Genomic DNA, 19,337 nt, shown 5'->3' with positions numbered 1-19,337 from the left:
ATCTCATCTCTGCCTTTAGAAAAACCTTTCCTGGTAAAACCATTCTTGAGGATCTAGCGAGTAAATGTTTCATGGTTTTTGTCTGCTGTGAAAGCTTTTACCAAATACGTGAATCCTGTGCTGGATGCTTTGTGACCAGACACGAGGGCTTTCATTTAGTCCTTTTCCAAGGTGAACATGTGTTCAGCTAGGTAGCACTCCTTTTCCCCTTCCTTTGATAATACAGCCACCCTCTGCTGTACACATCATGGATTAGCTGGTGTGAATTAGTTGGCTTTATTTGTAGTAGCATATACTTTTCATCAGTTGTGTCCAAGGGATTCTTCCTGTTTAGGGAAAATATAGAGATTTGTATAACTTCAGTTAGTGGGGCTTTGATAGTTTGGACAACCACATAGCATGTACTTTGTAACCAAAAGAGTTGAAAACCAATCTGCAGTGTTGCTTTAAGTAAAAGTCTCAGCATCTCATAGCATCTCATAGCTGAAGTACTTCTTGTCTTCTTACACAACTCGAAATTTATTTTTTAATATTAAAATGCCTCAAAAATGTCACTAGTGTAATAGTAAAAATAGATACTGCATATTTTCTGAAATGCAGAGTATGAGACATAAGTGAGAAAGAATTTCTGTGAGCAGAAAAAGAAATGTTTTTCTCAGAGGACTGAGTGAAGAACAGAGAGGTCAATTTTAAAACCTTTCATTTTGTGTGATTACAGCCGTGCTGCAAATGCCATTTCACTATAAGGAAGGACTTTAAAACATACCTTATTTCTTGATTTGTGCTGCAGGTCAGATTAACTAAAATGGTTATTGTGTCACCCTAGAGATTCCTGCTTGCTGCAAGACCAGACTTTAAACCCTATTTTTATTATTAAAAAGGCCAGCAGCAACAAAGACTATTTTACAAGTTCTGAGACGTTTTCATAGCAATTTGATCTTTATACACAGGGTTTTAGAACTCTTTGTACTGCAATTCTTAGCATATGTGAAAATCGGAAGGGGGGGAAGGAGCATGAACGTTCATTTGCCACTTGCAAATGAGACTGTCCCCTCTCAATGCCCTTCTTGAGGAATGAATTTTGAACAGAGCATGTGTTGGATTCTTCTAGTGGAACAGCAGCATCTTTCAGCAGACAAAGTAGGTCAGGTTGAGGGGAAACCTGGTCCTTTGGGGGTCTGATGTATGATGCAGCTTCGCCCTGCTCCTCTTGAATTGCCATCACACCCTTTTGTCTTCAAGGAAAAAATTCAAGATGGGTATGACATTATGATTTCACCTGGGTGTGGCAGTTTCTATTTGTATCCTATTGTAGTCAAAGACACCAGTGTTAATTAACTGACCTCTAAAAGGCAAACAATAGATGCAACTTCTCTATGTTGTATTTTGATGAAGTGTATTTACTACTCTTACTGTCACTTGCTGCAGTGATTTTTCTTCCCTAACTTATGTGCTACAAACCTAACTGTTAAAGAAAGATTTGACTCTACACAGTTGCCTTTTGGTCTTTCCTAATCTTGTTTAGGAAAATCTGGCAGTAATTAGCCAGCCAGTATCCTTGGGTATCCCTTGGCATTATCTGCCTGTCTTCTCCTTATCCTGTGCTTTTAACTGCTCACACAATGTTTGGACATTTAATCTCACACTTTTTAATGGAACAAAACTTGATGAAAAGATGATTTTGCTGGCTTGAGCAGGGTAATTTGGATGCCTGCCCATATCACTTAATGGGGATCTGTTGAGTCCATTATGGAGATTGAGTGTTTAAATTCATTTGTCTTAATTATGTTCTCAGAAAAATCCCTGGGATGTGTAGAATGCAATAAGACTATGAAGTTTTTTTTCTTTTGCTCCAAAACCCTGGTCAGATTCTGTATTTTTTGAAAAATCCTTTGACTGGTTATGAGGTGGAAAATGTATTGGAGAGAGTAGACGTTAGTAATGACATGCATTTCCAGCATTGTCTTGGGAACTGCCTGGTCAAAGATGCAGCAGTTCTGTTTCTAGAAAGTGCATACCATCCCCCAAGTGTCATCCTCTCCTTTGTTATTAGTGGGTTCTCTGCCAGCACTGCCCTCCAGCAGCAGTGCTCACTCCTGCAGGATGTCTGTGCCAACAGTTTGCTTTGTCTGCTTGAATTGCATGGGGTAAAAATGGTGATGGTGCAAAGGCACTACCCATCCTCAGCCAGAGCAGCATTCTGGTACTCCCCTATCAGAGACTTGACCTGCCCAGTCCTTTCCGCCCCATGCTGATGCCAACCCAAAGCCCTCTCGCTATTTAATTCATAGCTCTGTGTCTCCTCCTCAGACTTGACCATGGCTGCCCATCAACATCAGCTGTTAAAAGGAGAGGGGGTCTTGTTTCAATGCTGCTTCAAGCCAGAGGTGTTCAGCAGCCACACGTTTCTGACATGTCTAACTACAGTAGAGCTGGTTGGTATGCGTTTTGTAGGGTTGAGAGAGAAGGGGGATATGTTTTCTAATGACTCCCAGGGATGGAAGCAGAACGTTAGGCTAATAAAGGCTTTTGTTTTGGTTTTGCTTTAAGTTTAATGGTTTTAAAAGTCCTTTTACTTTAAGTGTAATGGTTCTTAAAAGTAAAGCAAATTATCTTTCGCCTTCTGGTTTTCTTTGTCAGTGGAGCCTTTTGGAATTTAATCTTTCCCCAGAGGGATTCTGTGTGCATGGCATGTTTTAACGCCTCTTCTTATGGCAAGAAGACTGTGGTGTACATGTGACCATTGTGCTCACTGAAGTACATTGCTAGCAGGAAGGTGTACTTTACTTCTACAGGGATACTCCATAGCTCCCTGTAAGGAGGAGTGGCTCCAGGTGTTGGAGGCCTGGGCAGCTGAGGCTGGGAGTCAGCACCTGCCTCTGCCAAAAAATCTCAGCATTTTGTTGCTGAGATTTAGTGCTTATTCTAAGCATTTCATTGCTCCTGCTTCATCACAGGGAGTGATGATGTCACATAAAAGTAGTTTCTAAGCCTCAACCTTTCACAGAGTTTGTGAAGTTGCAAGTTACTTTTTCAGGTTTAGTTTTACTTTCCCCCATCTCTGATTGGTTGCAGTGTGGTCCTGAATATAAAGATATATGTTCAAGACTGAGACTAAAGGAAAGTTTATCTTAAACATTTTATGAAAGTAGGCTAGCTAGAGTTAACCTCAGACGTTTGCAGAACACTAGTAGTCTTAAAATCTGTAGTATCTAAAGTATTCTTGAAAGCAGTACTGTATATTTGGAAAAAAAACCCCAATGAACTCAGTGAATTCTGATAAAGAACCTTGTAAGTGTTTACACTGCACACAAAAGCAAGAATAGTGTGTGTGGTAAGTGAATGATTGTATCTGGCATTGAAAAAGTACTACTGTGTTTCCATAAGCAAAAGCCTACATAGTGTGATCAAAGCTGACTTGCAAATAGTGTTGCTTTCATAACCGAAACATTTATCCCATCTTCAAAAAAAGAAAAACAATGAACACCAAACCCCCCAAAAATTCTACTCTCAATATATCTGTTAAAGTCTTGCTTTCCCCGATTTCTGCTAAAAAATATTGAGCATATGGATAATTTAGTCTTCCAGGGAAGAATGCCCTTTTAGGAAGCTTGCCCTGAAATACTGGTTTTTTAAATAGCCTTAGCTGCTGCAGTACTTGATGTGAAGTTGCCAGCATCACTAAAGTCTACTTATCTGAAGTAAAATAAGACTTGTAAAAACAGCCACCCAGAAACCACCCAACCAAAAGCTCTCCTCCCCAAAACACTCCCCCAAAACCCCACAGTATTTCTTTGTTGTGGATTCATCTTTAAGTGGGAGCAAGTAGGGGAGTAATACCATGTAGGTGCTGCAAGCTCAGTTGTCGTCTGATTTTTCTTCTCTCCAAATGGGATCTCTGAGAGATGAAAAGCAAGCAAAATCATAGTGTGTTGCAAACTTAATAAGCAAAATACCTGTATTGCCTGGATGAGGCACTCCAACTAATTAATTGTTTTTAGAGTGGGAGGGAGGAGGAGAGGAGATTTGGATGCTTTCCTGCCATGGTATTGTTGTACTTTAATTTTTTTAAGATGTGCACACATACACATGCAGAGAAATCCCCATGTGAACAATTTTAAGTCCAGTGAATGGGGAGAGAATGGACTAAGGAGCCATTCTAGTGGCAAGTCAGATCATTTAAGGATTAAGATCAAACCCAGAGGTCTCTGTTTGGAAAACCTTCATTCTCCACCTCACTCTCCAGAAAGAGTGCTCCCCTCCACTATGCTCCACGATGGACAGCTGGTGAATCTGAAAGTGATGTGGTTGTAATAGCAAGGTGGACAATCCAAGCTAGGAAGTCTGTCAGCAGACTTGACTGGATTGAGCTCCAGAGCAGCTGGCATCTATAGTTATTGAATAGATGAAATAGTATGGACCTTGAAATGCAGGCATAAAGCTTATTTTTTATTTTAATCCTCTTTGCTGTAGGTTTCTATTCTACCCCAAGTTTACTTAACCCAGGTAAAGGTTGTTTCTAACGATTTCTTTGTGTTGAATGGTTTCTGGAGGTGAGTGAAAATAAACATGTAGCATATCTCTCTACCTTACTTCAGATGTTTCTGAACATTCAAATATGTACTGGGAAAAGAAAGACTAGCAGTCAATGGCAGCGTCCTGTTCAGTTGGATGTTTCACAGTGGCAATATTGAGTGCTGGGTTCAGGTAATACAGCATGAAGAAATTGAGTATCTTGCTTGTGCAGTCATGAATTGAGATTTTGAATTAAGAACGTGCCCAGTTCCCAGAACTTGGTAACTCTGTTTTTTAACACTAATCCGGCTTCATAAACCAATTCAGATAAATATTTTCTGATAATCAGAAATGGCAAAGCTTATGAGCTGATAAACCAGCTGCAAGGGTCCTCTTAAGGCTGCGTTGATACCACAATATGGTCTTCATAAAAGGTGTTACATGGCGCGGTCTATAGTGCTCTAAGCATGACAACAGTACTGGAGTCTGTCGGAAGTGTCCATAAAGACAGGGAAAGATGCTTTGAAGCACATTGTGTCAGTAGGAACTGCAGAGCTGTCTGAAGCTGCTATAAAGAGAACAAGATCCTTAGGATAATGTATGTCATAATTAATGTAGATGTTTTCTTTTTAAATTAGATGCAGCAGTTGGAGTTAGCACAGATGCAACAAAGAGAAGCCAACCTCACAGCTTTGGCAGCCATCGGACCGAGGAAGAAAAGACCTTTGGATTCATCAAACATTGGATCTGGGCTGGAGGTACAGACATGGCTTGCAATGACTTGCATGGTGTTATGTCTTCATACTGAATTATGTTTATCTTTCCTTGTAGGAAGACATGAAAATTCTTTCACACAAAATGGCTTGTTACATTCTGTAAGAAACCCAGTTTGTGTGTTAGGTGCCGGAAAGGATTGTTTCCGATAAATTCCGATAAATTTTGGGGTGTTTAATTGTGTGTTGAAGGAAGAACTGTGGATAAGAGCACTGTGTAAAGGATGGAATGAAATGATGACTCAGAGAAATTTCCATCTGCAGCGGAGAGTAACGAGGCTGTGGTGGCCTTCCACAGCAGGTAGATGTTATGGCCCCTCAGTTGAACTCACAATGGATGTTTTGGATGACTTTTGAAATGGATCTTGATTTGACATTTGATGTGGACATTTATCCGTGCACAATTCATAGGGACTCTTTTCAAATATTCTGTGAGCTTGCCTTGACTAGACCCTCCCAAAAAGCAATAAATAAATAAATAAAGCCAGACTATTCACTTCCTGCAATGAGCCAGTTCTAGCTCACGTTGAATTTTAAAAGTGCATTGAAAGTGCTTTTAACAACTCTTTTCTGAACAAATCTCTTAATGTGCTGGAGATTAACTGTTTCCAGTACCTGGGAAGCTTTCGTGGCTGTGGAAGTTCATTCTAGGGAGACTGACAGCCTACTGCTGTTACTGTTCAGCATCTTTGCTGGAGATGGGAGAAATGTGTTGCCGGCTGTCGTTCAAGTGTTACTGCCAGTTTTTCCCCTCTTTATCAGGAAACCTCGATACTGCTCAAGTGAAAGGCTGATTTGCTGCTGACACAATCAGTGAGCAGAAGCCTGGAAAGTAACTCTCATGTGGAGGAAGTGATGGTAAAGTTGTCCTTTCTGATGAACCTAAAGTCTTTTTCATTCTTGTGGCCCAGGAAGCTTGAATAGATGCTAGAATTGAAAATACTCTGTAATTTTTGCATAGTGGAGTCTGGGAGGACCTTGTATAAAGCTCAATTATTTGCAGTGTAAATGAGACAGTGATGGCATCTGTCCTGTAGTTTTTTCTTCATCCTGGACTGTGACAGGAGACCTCACTAAGCAGGTGAGATAGACTTGTTTCACTGATTCTTTTTCTTTTTTTTTTTTTTTGTTCCCCTGACATGGATATTACAATTAGGTCTTTCAATGCTCCCTGTTTACCACAAGTGAAGGGAAGGAATCTGTCTCTAAATAAGCTGCAGAAAGCAGCGTTCACAGCTTTTGAGCAGCTATTCTTCTTTTCTTTGAAGTTTTTTAATGCATTTTCACATGAAGCTCAATGTATAGTTACTTTTTTAGAATACCACTGGAAAAACTTGAAAAAATGAGTCTAGCACAAGAACAGTTTTCCCCATCCTTTTCTCATCTTCCCCCAAGCTTCTATCGAGTAACTATTCTTGTTCTTCATAGTGGTTTTCTGTAATTACTGCCGGATTTGTTTCTGAATATTTAACAAGTCTGCCTGTTAGGTACTTTTCAGTTACTTCTCATCATCTGTGTAATGTCTGCTTTATTAAAAGCTTTGTGAGATTGTGCCAAAGCGAGACAGACAACAGTGTTCCTATTGAAAAGTGGTGATCCATTATTTACATTGGCAGTTTGAAAAAAGTGGGCATAACACACCTAAAACTAACCATAACATTGATAACATTTCATTGTCACAAATTTACCTGCTGCATTTTAAGGTGCTTCTTGTCTAGGTTGCTCTACTGGACTGAATTGTGAGGGCAGTAGGGGAAAATAATTCTGCCAGTGAAACTATTTTCATTTCTCGCATACAAGCTTGCATTCCAGTGCAGAGTACTTAGGCTTCATGCTACCAGAAAGCAATTCTCTGCAGACCTTTTTTTTTTTTTTCTATTTTGTGAAATTATGCAGGATAGAAAACTTGAGAAGGATGTTTAGACTTAAATGTTTTAAGTGTCCCAATATGTCTGAGCAGGATTTATAAAAGGCTTAAGACTTCTCATGTAGAATAAAGAATGGTTTTGACAAACACTCTCTAGTTCAAGAAGCAGAACATTTGTAATACATTCATGATAACATGGCAAAACATCCTGAGCAGTAAACAACATTCCATTCTTCAGAGATGAAAGGAGGTCTTTGAAACTGAAAGCAAGTACAATATGGCCTTAGGCTGATACACATTTGGGCATCTTTAAAATCATCTTTTTGGGCAACCTGTCTGAGAAAAATTTAAACAGGCAGGATATACTTTCTCATTTCAAATTGCAAATACAGACAAAATACAGACAGCTTTACTCTCAAGTAATCTTAAATGTCAGGGCTTCCAGACTCTGCAATGGCAAGGAGTAAATCTGTGCATAATACTCCTGTGACCTTTTTTTTTATTTTTAAAGCCTAATATCTTCATAGACAGATATGATGGAAGAAATTATTCCTGAATACGAATGATCCTTTGACATTTTTGAGTGAAATCAGTGGTGGTAACTTTATTAAGATTTTTAACTAAGACTTCAACTTTCTTTGGATAATGTTCTTTGTTTCTATCTCTTACATCCATGTTACAGCAAAGTTGACTCTGCACAGCTTCTTTTTATGGTTGTCTGCTGCAATAATTAAAGGAAAGGAATTGTTTCAAGCAGTTATTGATATTAACTGAAGCCCTAAGGTATTTGGGGAGACAGGGAAGAAATAATCAGTTACAGTTTGTATTAAAAAAGTGAAACTCTGTTAATAAACTTGTCACATATTTGTGTTTCTTTATTCAGTACCAAAACGTAATGGGTACTGGAAAAGTTCAGCTCACCAGACTGGGTCAGTTGGATCTGCTGTCTTCTTTTGCAGCGAACGTGAAAGGCTAAACCCAGCATTTTGTTGTCATACCATGCTTCTTTGCTCCACAAATGAGTATCTGTGTTTAGCTGGGATGATTCTTCAGCCCTAGGTTTTTGTTTCTTCACACTCTGGCACCTGGCTTTGCACCTCGTCTGAAAAGTCTTTTTCCTGAAACAGTTGAATGCCTGATTCCTGCACATTCATCATTTTAATCTGGGAGCTAGATCATGTGGTGACACAAACATGTGCTTTACAGCTAGAAGGCTTACCAGGAGCTGCATCACCTCATAGTGTGGCAGGGAACAACTAAAGAAAGAGGTTCTTGTCCAGATGAGTGCCTGCCAACTAGTTTGGACCTAAAACAATATAAAAAGGGTAAACTCTGTCTTGCCATGATTATTGCTTATGTATCACTAAACCTGAAATAGCAGTAGGGACAAATCCCTGATGATCATGGAATGAGAAAAACAAGGCTAATTCTCTAAGCCTAATTCAGAGAAAAAAAAAAAAAAGGCATCAGTATAATGGGAATTCTTTTTTCCTTCTTGTTGGAAATACTAGTTTGGGTAGTTTTGCATGTTCTCTTTACTGCAACTTACCATTTGAATGGTATTGTTCAAAAAGAGTAATTTGAGAAAGCCCTGGTAAGAAAATCCCTCTGTTGTGAAAATGTGTTAATTGGTGCTACTTGTATTCCAGAGGTGGCAATATCTTCATCTCTCTCATTCTGGTCCCTCTGGACACTTTTGGATACAATAAGGGGGAGACGCCTTTGGATTTGATTTATATGTGTTTTGGGGTTTGCACATTTGTTACCCACCTCTTCTCCTCTCCCAGTTTGAGGGCATGTAGTAAACAGTAATGAACTAAAGGGTGGGAAGAATTGAAAAATAACTTGTCTTGAGAAGGGAGGACACTTATAAAATAAATAAGAAAAAAGTAAACTTGAAACCACAAACTCATTTTTCCAGTTCTGTGTTCTGTTTCATGGTTTTTATTGGTTGGTAACATGCCCTGTAATGCTTTCAATGCTGATACATAGTCAAGGATGGTTTTTTTATTAAGTTTTACTGCTTTTCTGATGACAAAGCCATTTTGGAAACAGCTTTATCTCATTCTCACTGTATATGGAGTCTTAGAAATTTGAAAACCATTGTAGATATTTAAAGCTTTTTTTCTGTGAGAAAATAGACTACAGTTCTGAGTCCTTAAACTTTCTTTCCTTCTATCCAAAAGTGTCTTGGGTGCAGGGTAATCTTCAGCCCTTAACCAAGAGCAGTATATTTGTGTGGCATTGTGCAGCAGGGAGGGGAAAGGTCTACATGCGTTTTTGAAAGCAGAGTTAGGACAGTAGCTGTTATGCTTACGATCACCTTCTGAAGACTGTGGTTGGACCATTCTTCTACTTTGTGCAGGAAAACTTAGTTGGATGCCTGTACTTCTGTGTAATTTTTTGGGGTACACTGCTTGCTTCTCATTAATTTTCTGGCTCCATGATAACGCCCTAAGTACTTAGAAACAATATCGTCTGTCCTGCCCCGAAGTGCTGTTGGTGTTGTGTCCCTCACTTTCCTTCTTCCAGGTTGGTCCCATTGAACCGATTCAGGGTTATATCTCATGTCTTTTCTTTCTTTTTGCCAGATCCAATGGCAAAGGAAATTTCCTCCTTTCAGATACTGCCTGTGTCTGTTCTGTCCCCTGCCAAGACTGGCTGCTCTGTTAGGAAGTGTGGATCTTGCCTTGACACATGTAGTCTGGCTTTGCTGTGGAAACTTAAGCTACTGCAAGTAGTTGCTACAGAAGTAAATAATGCAGCTGATATTCTGGGGTCAGTGCAGAGCTATTCAAGTACTTTCTTTCTGTCAAACTCCTAGCTCTGGCCAACATACTTAAAATAATGTGATACTTCCAGGGTTGTGCACATCTAATACAGCAGTCCGCAAATAAGCTTGCATTCTCCTTCTGCAGAGAAGTTTGGCAAGAAAAAATGGGAGAAGTGTCTTGTTTACCACAGTGCTCATTGTTCCATTTTTAGTATTGATTGTGGATGGAGGAAATGAGCTTGTCATCTTCTCTTGTCTCTGCCACATCTGATCATTGTTAGCAGAACTTAAACTTACCCTCCTTACTTTACAGCTTGCGGTGCCAGTATGCATGGTGATTAAACATATTCTGTACATGATGCTTATTTAAGCTTTGGAAATGCTCTTTAGGCTGACCAAGGGAGAACTAAGTCTTTGAGCAACAAGTCCTTTCTGCAGAATGAAAGAAAACTCAACCCTTCCAAATGACTGGGGAAGAGACATGCTTTGTTTTTTCCGCTATGTGACAATCAAATGACTTTCTTTGTTTCTTTTTTTTTTTTTTTTTTGACATTTGCAGGATGGGCGTGTGTAATTAAGGGGTATATGGCTTTATGCTCTTAACTGTAGAAGTTACTGCCACCTTTTTGGCCATAAGCTCTTCTGATGAGAGAACATGCAAGCATAATTCATCAGCTTCAGTACTGGTGCTAAGGGTGTGACTGTGTCTAAGTGTGAACTTAAAGGCATAAGTTGGCTCTGTAGCAAATGATGATAGGTTTGCTAATCCCAGTATATCCATGAGGGGCAATGGGGCTGCGCCCTGGTTCTTGGCATTGGTACATGATAGTCTGCTGAAGTATTTTCTTAAAAGCTTCAGAAAATTAGTTTAAAAGCAATCACTTCAAATTGGACCTAGATTACTTGCATATAAGTAGGTGATCATATCCAGGCTACAAAATCTCCTTTCTGCATTTGAGCGGTTTCCCTCGCTTTCTCTGTGTCTCTTTCTGTCTGTCACCCCTTCCCCCAGCCCATAGGTCTAAAGTGATAGAGGAGGGAGGGTGGGGGTTTTCTACTTTCCATATGCTTAATGTATGCAGACTCTTGATTTCAATTTCTGGTTCTTATTTAAGCTCCTGGAAAATTGAAGCATCTACAACATGGTCACACCTTTGGGGAAGAAGGGAGCTAAAAGTTACCGCAATTATAAAATATGGCTTCAGTATCTTAGTTATCTGTTTCAAGACCTAACTAAGCACAGCCCTGTCAGCTAGAGAGCTTTAGTTTCCATGCTGAATTTCCTGGCTACTGTCAGTCTAGTCCATACACTTGATCTGAATTTTTTCCCCATGTAAATAGGCAAAAATATTCTCAACTGCCATTCACACACTTCAGAAATACAGTTCATTGGCCCATATCGTGCTTTCTCTGTGCCAGAGATGAACTTAATTCTTCTTATGTGTGAAAGATATCTGCAATTTAAATGACTAATTGCATTGTAGCTTTAGGCTGAACATATTGGTAACGCGCAAATGTTGATGACATGTGAAGGGTCAAGAGATTTATAATTTAGTTGACAATACATTGCTTAAAATGATGTGGCAAAGAGCCAGAAAATTTCAGCTTAATAATTGTCTATTAACTAACATGACATATTTGTATAGTATTCATTACCTCCAGGTACAGATTAAGCATCTGATGTACCCATACGAAGTGACATGCGTACATGAATCTTGGGCATAATAGTGAATAAACTGACATTGCATTCGCAGTAATTTGTTTCAATATGTAAAACATGTTGTTGCCTACATTTGAAAGGACTTGTAGGAATGTTGCAACGAAATCTGAGGAAAAATGTGTAGTTGAGTAGAGTTCTCTATTATATAGATGTGACGGCTTCGTGAGGCTTTTTTGTAGGCTGCAGGTATCATCATAAATACACATTTGTTTTCAGCTGCACAAGAAGCAGCCTGAATATAGAGATCTAAGTCTTTCAGAATTGGCTTGATCTACAAGGTTAAAAAAAATAATCCCAAACCCCCAACCTAACACAACCAACTTTATTTTTAAAAAAGAATCATATAAATATTGAGTAATGTAATATGTCAGTATTGTTAATGTGGGAGTATTTCTGTCAGACCAAGGTTTATTAGAATAGGCAGTATCAGTAGGCTGCCTTGTCACCAAACTAATATCAACTTCTTTCACTTTGTTTTCTCTGACCTAAGTTAGGCACTTGTTTGTACAAGCAAAACTGTCACAATTCCGACAGTCTGTTCCTTTCCCCCTTGCTGCTGGGAAAGTGTTTGAACACTCCACAATGTGTTCATTGCTTTTTAACCTTTTTTCCTTCTATGAGACAGGAATGTGCTTTGTGTTTTACAACTGGGAAACTAATGTACAGTAGACATCAGTGACCTCAGTGTGACCACAGGTGACAGAGATGGGGCTTTAACCTGGATGCTTTTACTTTAACTCACCAGGTGCTCTTACGACCTTTCAACAACATCTCTGCTGCACACAGCTGTAATTTTTCAGTGCTTGGAAATGTCATTGAAAAGTGTCTCATGACCTTGCTTCCTTCTGCTGGTGGTATTTTTATAATGTGCAGCAGAACTGAGATAATAGTTTGCTCTCTTGGGATCTTGGCTCTGGGACTAGGATGTGTTTATGCCACACCAAAAATTGAAATGAGAACTCTTGTCTTGGCTTTTAACATTTGACTGAACACTTTGCTCTCTTAAAGTGTACCACTCCCAACAGTTTAAAATTTTGAATGTGATTGGTGTGAAGCCATTGAATTTTAGAAGGGAGCATGTACTCCACCAGGAGCAGCTCGCTGAGCCTGACCCAAACTTGGTGAGAAGGAAGGTGTCTGCTGACCTCCCTGAGCTTTGTATCAGGGCCTGTAGAATAGCTCTGAGCAATTTTGATATCCATGTCAGTACCCATGACTCGCAGATCACAGATCTCTTGCTTCATATACCTTGGAGACTAGAAATAAGGTGGTGACGGTGGCTCAGGTAAAGGAAGAGCTTCGTTTTGAGCTGTGGCTCTGTATCAACTTCACTCTTGCCTTTTCAGAGTTGGTATTTAATTCTCCGTCCAGCCACTAGAGAGAGCTCTAGAGATCTTAAAACAGGTTTCCAGAGCAACCCCTCAACAAAACTAGCTGCCCGAGAGCATGGGACTATAGCAGGAGCTCCACAGTGTCTTCTGCCAAGATGAGTGAGAGTAACCGATCCCTGTCAGGTGTGTATAAAAGGCTCTAAGGATCAAGAAAGGGTGACAGCGTGCTGTTTTGGAGAAGTTGCTGACTGGACTCAATTCTGAATCAAAAGCAGGGCTGCTGCTATCGTGACTTCCTGGGACTGATTTTAAGCGGACTGGTGGTCTCGGTGCTGAGAAGGGTGGTTTACAGTGGTGCAGTTACACTGCTGCAGCACCCTACCTGGTTTACTAACAGGGTCTGTCAACTGATACCCATTTTGATATACTGATAGTTAGCCCTCCTGGGCTGCATATCTCTATGTCATTTCCCTTTTGGAAGGAAGGCAGGGCTGGGGGGTTCAATGAAAGGCAGGAAGTTAAGGATAACAAAAAAAAAAAAAAAAAAAGAAAGAGGGGAAAAAAGAGAAATTGTTAGTTAAAGCACTAATGATCAAATGTCACATAAGGAGGATAGAGGCTGATTGCAGTACCCTTTGCTAGAATTAATTGTACAGGGATGCATTTTCTATTCACGTACTTTATACTTGTCTGTGGCCTGGTTAAAAAGCAGCACTTTTTCACTTTCTCTCAAAAGAGGCTCACAAAGCTGTCTTGGGGTAGGCTGAAGACCAGCAGTGAGGAATCTCCCAAAATAGCAAGATGCAAGTGGTTGCTGCCTACTGGGAGGAACATAATAGAGATGTCTGGAAGCAAGGAGTGGGCTGGTATTTTTCAGGTCTCAAAAGCAGTGTGGTGTAGCTTCTGTGCAGGAAGGGGTATATGAGATGTGTTTTTAAAGAGAGGATTATTGACTGCTGCCTAGGGCCAGACAAGGTCAACCTGCTGCCCAACAGGGTTTTGCTCAAGTGGAGCCTCTGAGAACTGAGAGGCAGAGGACCTTCCCGTGAAGTGTCCCTTTTGTCAGCTGAGAGCTCAGAGGTGGGCACTTCTTAAGTAAGGTCTTGGACATTAACAGAGGCATCTGTGATGGTTCATTGTGGTGTGCAGAACTTGGACCACTGCTTGGTCCAAATTCCAAAACAAAACCATGAAAAAACAGTGTTTCAGTAAAACTATAGAAGACAGTACCTAAAAGGAGTTATTGCTCAACACTCCATAAATTTACTTAAAAGTGAGTTCCCCAACATCATCCCAGTCTGGACTGGACTGACCTAGACTGTTTGTTGGCTGCTTTAATTTTAAACCATCATATACTTTGAGAGAAGGACCTTTTCTTTTAATTTGTGCTAGCAGCTGTTGGTTGTTAAAAAGCTCCTGGCCCCTGAAATGCTGTACTCAGTAGCTCTGATAAACCATAGTGATGCTATGTGAAACTCAGAAGTATGAACTGCCTGTCTTAGAAAACAGGACTCCAGGATAAGCTTTGGCTTTGGATGTGGTGTTACAGCATAACATCGCTTTACGTCTGCACTGGGCACGATGGGTAAGAATTTAGGAATAAACAAATCCATAACTCTGTCTTAAATGCAGGCACTTTGAGGCTTCTGCCCTATTGCAGCCAAAGCAAGCTGGGGGATTTGTGCCATCTGCCTCCTTTTTGTAAGGGAGTGAACAGGATTGAGGTGGTTTTGTTTGATGTCTTTTTAAAGGTAAGACTTCTAGTCTAATGACTTATTTAGAGAGAAAATACTTTCACCTCAGTAAAGTTCTTTGAATTATAAAGGACATTGCTGTTGGGTTACTGAAAACCCTTGGGGTTTGTTTCATTTATAACATTGCCTCAGGCGTTCTGCTGCATCCTGTTGGATTGACCTCCTTTTCAACCCGTGCTGGCAGCTGCATTGCAGAGCTATCTTTTCCCTGGATCCTTCAGGGTTGTCATATGACAGACTTGAACTGTGACCCTTTTGTGTCTTACCAGGACAGCAGTGCCCTCTGTGTGATGTGGCCAGCAGTCTTCCCCACGCACACATTTGTTCCAAGCCATTTAACAAACTGAAAGTTTCAAATGATGGCATTTCATAGTGTTTAATAGTATTGACTGTAAAGCAAATGAAATGGTGCTGAATACCCTGCGTGCTGCTTGTAAGAAATACAGCTTCCATTTCTGCAATGTGCCCTGGGTTTTCTGCGGATAGCGTGTGCTCTCTGGTGAATCTCCTTATATTTTTTAATAAATTTCAGTGCTTCCCTCCTAATGACAGTAGCATTCACCACTACAGTCCAGCAGTGGTATTTGTTTCTAATATATGGGGGGTTTAAACAGATTTCTCTAAGCAAAGTGGGCAAAGTCATTTTGCTGAAGTCTTGCAGAGAGTGTTAGGGTAAGAATTGATATAGTTAACACTGCATCTAAGCAACACCATCTCCAAGTGGTGTTGATGCTGGCAGGCATTGCCTTGCTGAAGTTACAGAGACTGAGTACTCATATTTGTACAAATTACATTCATTAGCAAGAACCCTCCAGTAGTGATAAGAGACTGGCTGTGTAGCATAGATTGGCTCCAAGATAAGTAGCCAGTCTATTGTGCAGCTCATGGTACTCTGCCTCCTCCCCACCCCTAATAATAAATCTTGGGACATTTTGGAAAGCGTGGGGGTTGCTCATTCCAGTAGCCTGAATGCATAACTACTAAACACCATCGTCTCCTACCAATTGTGTTTTCATAACCAAGTGAGGCAGCTGACTGAGAGGGATAGGCTCAGATACCATGTTCTGAATGAGAGGGATAGGCTCAGATACCATGTTCTGAACATCTGGATGCTTTGACAGAGTATTTTTTGCTCCCTTAAAGGACAGATCACAGAAGATGGCCAGGATGAGAGTTTCTCCTGCCCATGTTCCAAGGCCTAGAGCCCACTCACAGTGATGTTTTTCTTCAAGAAGAGATGGAAACATCTGGAGCTTGGGGGCTTGCAAGTGCACAACCTAGGGCTCTGTGGTAGTACCTTCTTCATAGTTAGCTTGTCCTTTCTCAGTGCAAGTGTCTGTGTAGCAGACTTCAGTGAAATAGCAGTTATTTATCTTACCATATTAATATAACTTCAAAGAAAGACAGAACTTTCTGGTTGCTTTGACTGAAATAAACCATCAGCTGGCAAGTACTTGCTTTGTCTTCTGAAGTATCTAATGTGCAAGGACTTCTGGATTGCTGGTTTTCAACCTGTAAAGCTGAACATCAGCAGGATAGTTTTATACAAGTAGGCAGTATAATCCAACCAGTTTGGTTAAAACTTGTATTTACATGGAATGTTTTTTTTTCCTCTCTCCCCCATTTAGGGTTTGAATGGCAATGGAATTGCTCCTGGATCATCAGGTTTTAGCCTTACAAAGCCGATGCTCTGTCCAAGAGTAACCCGTGTCTGTCTCAGGGACTTGATATTCTGCATGGAACAAGAGAGGGATATGAAGCATTCTCTACACTTGTACCGTGTTCTTCTGAAGTGATTTGAATTTTACATTTGACCTTGCTGTCTACTGCCAAAGAAAACACTGAAGCATTGTTGCACTGTCTCGAAATTCCGATTTCTGGAAAATGATCCGTTGTAAGGATAACTCTTGTTTACAGATAAACATTTTTATTAAATACCTAACTGAGCACCTGTCAGGTTTTTAATAATATTTGGCTTAAATCAGTCTGTAAACCAGTGAGAACACTGAGCTGCACACAACAAGCACCTGACTACCTGCTTGCATTTAACTGTCTTGCAGGCTCTGAGGGCTTGATAAGTGTCCCTAGTTTATGTATGTCATTTGCTTCAGTACTCCAGAGTCTGCAACATCTGTTCTATGTGTGGTGCCACCTTCCAATCCAACCTTATTTAGGGAAACAAATAACACTTTAATGGCACTGCATAGCATGGCAACTGTATTTAATTATGAACCAGCTGTCAGTCAACATGCTAATGTATTGCCTGTCTGACTCAGCATCTTCTTAAATTTTCTGGGTTTAGAATTAATGCTGGATGCTCATTTTTGGAGAGAAAGTAGCAAGCAAAAGGAATGAGGGGTCCTTTCTACCCTGCACTTTGCCTCAATTGCCCTCACACTTTCCTCTGAGAAAGTGGCTGAGGGAAGGTGAAGAAATGGGTTGCTCTTGTGATTGAAGTACATCAGACAGTGTAGTTAGGGCATACCTTGATGTTTGGGTAAAATTCGGAGTTACTAAAAATACAAAGAGTGAAAGATCCTAAAAAGGAAGGATAAACAGAAGAAACAATCTAACTTTCTCTAGATATAAAAAATAGCATTGAACTTGAGTATAGATGTGGAAAGAAATGAACAAAAACAACCTGTGATGACTACAAAAAATGGGAGAAGTTGAAATGCATTAAAACTCTGCATCTGGAGACTCTGTTAAGGAGAGGAGCAGGGTTTGCAAAGCACAGGATTCACTGCTTTGGAATATTGATTTAATACCTTGATGTGGTGTAACAGGGAAACTACTCAAGTAGAAAGTATTTATACAGTTGCCTGGTTTCCATTCAGTAAGGAGGACGACTCTGGATTATTAAGACTGCTAGAATAGATTCAAAGATTTTTTTCCTTGCTGGTAAAGACTGCCTTGTGGTGGAAGGAAAACCCTCTGGGTTGCCCTTCTCCCCAGCCTCCAAGCATTTTGCCTTCCAGACACAGCGCTGTATAGCATGGCTATTTCCCAGGACTGGTGGGAAAGGCACTGACTGTATTCACAGAATAACAGAACACTCTGAGTTGGACGAGACCCTCAAGAATCATCAAGTCCAACTCTTAAGTTGAACGGCCTGTATGAGGATTGCACCCACAACGTTGGCGTTATTAGCACCATGCTCTAACCAACTACTGAATGGCTTCCTGCTGAAACTTTTTTCTTTTAAAGAAAAAGCTTCCTATGGTTATTTGGCATGCTGCTTCAAAACTTGAAGCGATAATTCATGCACCCTCCACTGTCAGAACCACTGCAGATAGTTACCAAATTCACTGTTTTGAATCAGTTATGTTGTTTTTTGTTGGAACAGTAGTAAACAAATCTGGTAAATGTATGCTGTAAATTATTTATATATGTATATATGGCATATATATATATATATAAAAGAAAAGCAGTACTTTAACTATGCTATAGTTTGCAAGATATTGATGGCATTGGGCAAAATTGTTTTGTATAATTAAATGCTTAGCTTTACTTTTTATGTAAAGTGCAGCATTTTCCATATTTGTGTACTGTATCTTATTGATCAGATGTTAAAAATTATTTTAAATACTGCATTAAAGCGATTATTTTATTAAAAATAATAAATCAGTAACTTTGTTTCCTTACGTGAGAAATTCAGCATCTGAAGCTGTCAGCACCACGACTAATGGTTTGACTCCGAGAGCGAGCCCCAGCTGTCTGCCCATCACAGGAGTTGGCATGGTTGCCTCACGTGACATATTAATTATAAACATCTTATTTGAAGTTTTTTTAAACAGAAGTAGGTGACAGAGCAAAGGATTTAAAAGGATAACTTGAAGCAGGGGGTGGGCAGTGAGAAAAGCAACCTCTTGATTTCCCTCTCCCAGTCAGCACAGAGACTGGGTTGTGGGGGTTTTTAACAGCTGGGCAGAGGTAAGTGCTTTGCACGTGTTCTGGGAAGTGAAAACACAAAGTGTCTCAGACTTCAGCAATGCGCTGTGGAAGCACTGTCCTAAATTATTTTTAAAGCAACTCACAATTAATTAAGTGCAGGCTGGAGAACCAGAGTGAGCATCTGCATATTGCCTGCCTCTTCATCTTCTTTAACCCAATGCAAAATGCAAATGAAAGATGTTGGAGAAAATAATTTAATTGATAGATATATCGAAAGTATGATAGATGATTCAGGTGTTTTTGTGGCCTGTGATGCAGATCATATGCTTTCATTGCTGCCAGAGCAAGTTGTCTCTCAGCAGTAGATTCTCCCTGTGTCCTACCTCTTTCCTCTGTGTCCACACCAACCCCAAAACACCCCTCAAACCCAAAATTTCTATGCTGTAAGGAGTAGCAGATGTTTTTAGAAAGGTTTTTCTGCAGGTAATTTAGGCCTAATTTCAGACAGGGACAGGTTTGTCCTTGATGCAAAGACTGAAAATATTTGTCTCCTTAACAAGGGTTCATCCCACCTCTCATTTGAGCTCAGCTTTGCTTCTGATGAAGCCAAAACCTGCCATCATGCTCCCTTGCCTTTTACTTCCTAGTATCCTCATGTTCAAGTTTGGGAACCTAGCAGCAGAACTGTCTATGCCATCAGTGCTGGGAGG

The 19,337-nt window shown here is 40.2% G+C and overlaps 1 protein-coding gene across 2 annotated transcripts in view; it reads left to right on the top strand.

Moving 5' to 3' along the window:
- The window catches only part of TAF4B (TATA-box binding protein associated factor 4b), a 70,666-nt gene extending 52,302 nt beyond the window's left edge, over positions 1–18,364 (top strand). Inside the window, exons 14-15 of one of the 2 annotated variants that reach the window (XM_064654732.1) lie at positions 5,154–5,273; positions 16,362–18,364. In XM_064654732.1, the coding sequence (XP_064510802.1) occupies positions 5,154–5,273; positions 16,362–16,529 (288 nt within the window). In that variant the 3' untranslated portion in view covers positions 16,530–18,364. Of the gene's footprint in view, positions 1–5,153; positions 5,274–16,361 lie in introns of those variants that run through there. The other variant, XM_064654741.1, reaches the window with a different exon arrangement.
- Positions 18,365–19,337: the final 973 nt, after the last annotated feature.

Source organism: Pseudopipra pipra, chromosome 1 (genome assembly GCF_036250125.1).
Source record: "Pseudopipra pipra isolate bDixPip1 chromosome 1, bDixPip1.hap1, whole genome shotgun sequence".
Classification (NCBI taxonomy): domain Eukaryota; kingdom Metazoa; phylum Chordata; class Aves; order Passeriformes; family Pipridae; genus Pseudopipra; species Pseudopipra pipra.
The sequence above is the reverse complement of the archived record's forward strand: the minus strand, read 5'-3'. Positions and strand labels throughout refer to the sequence as shown.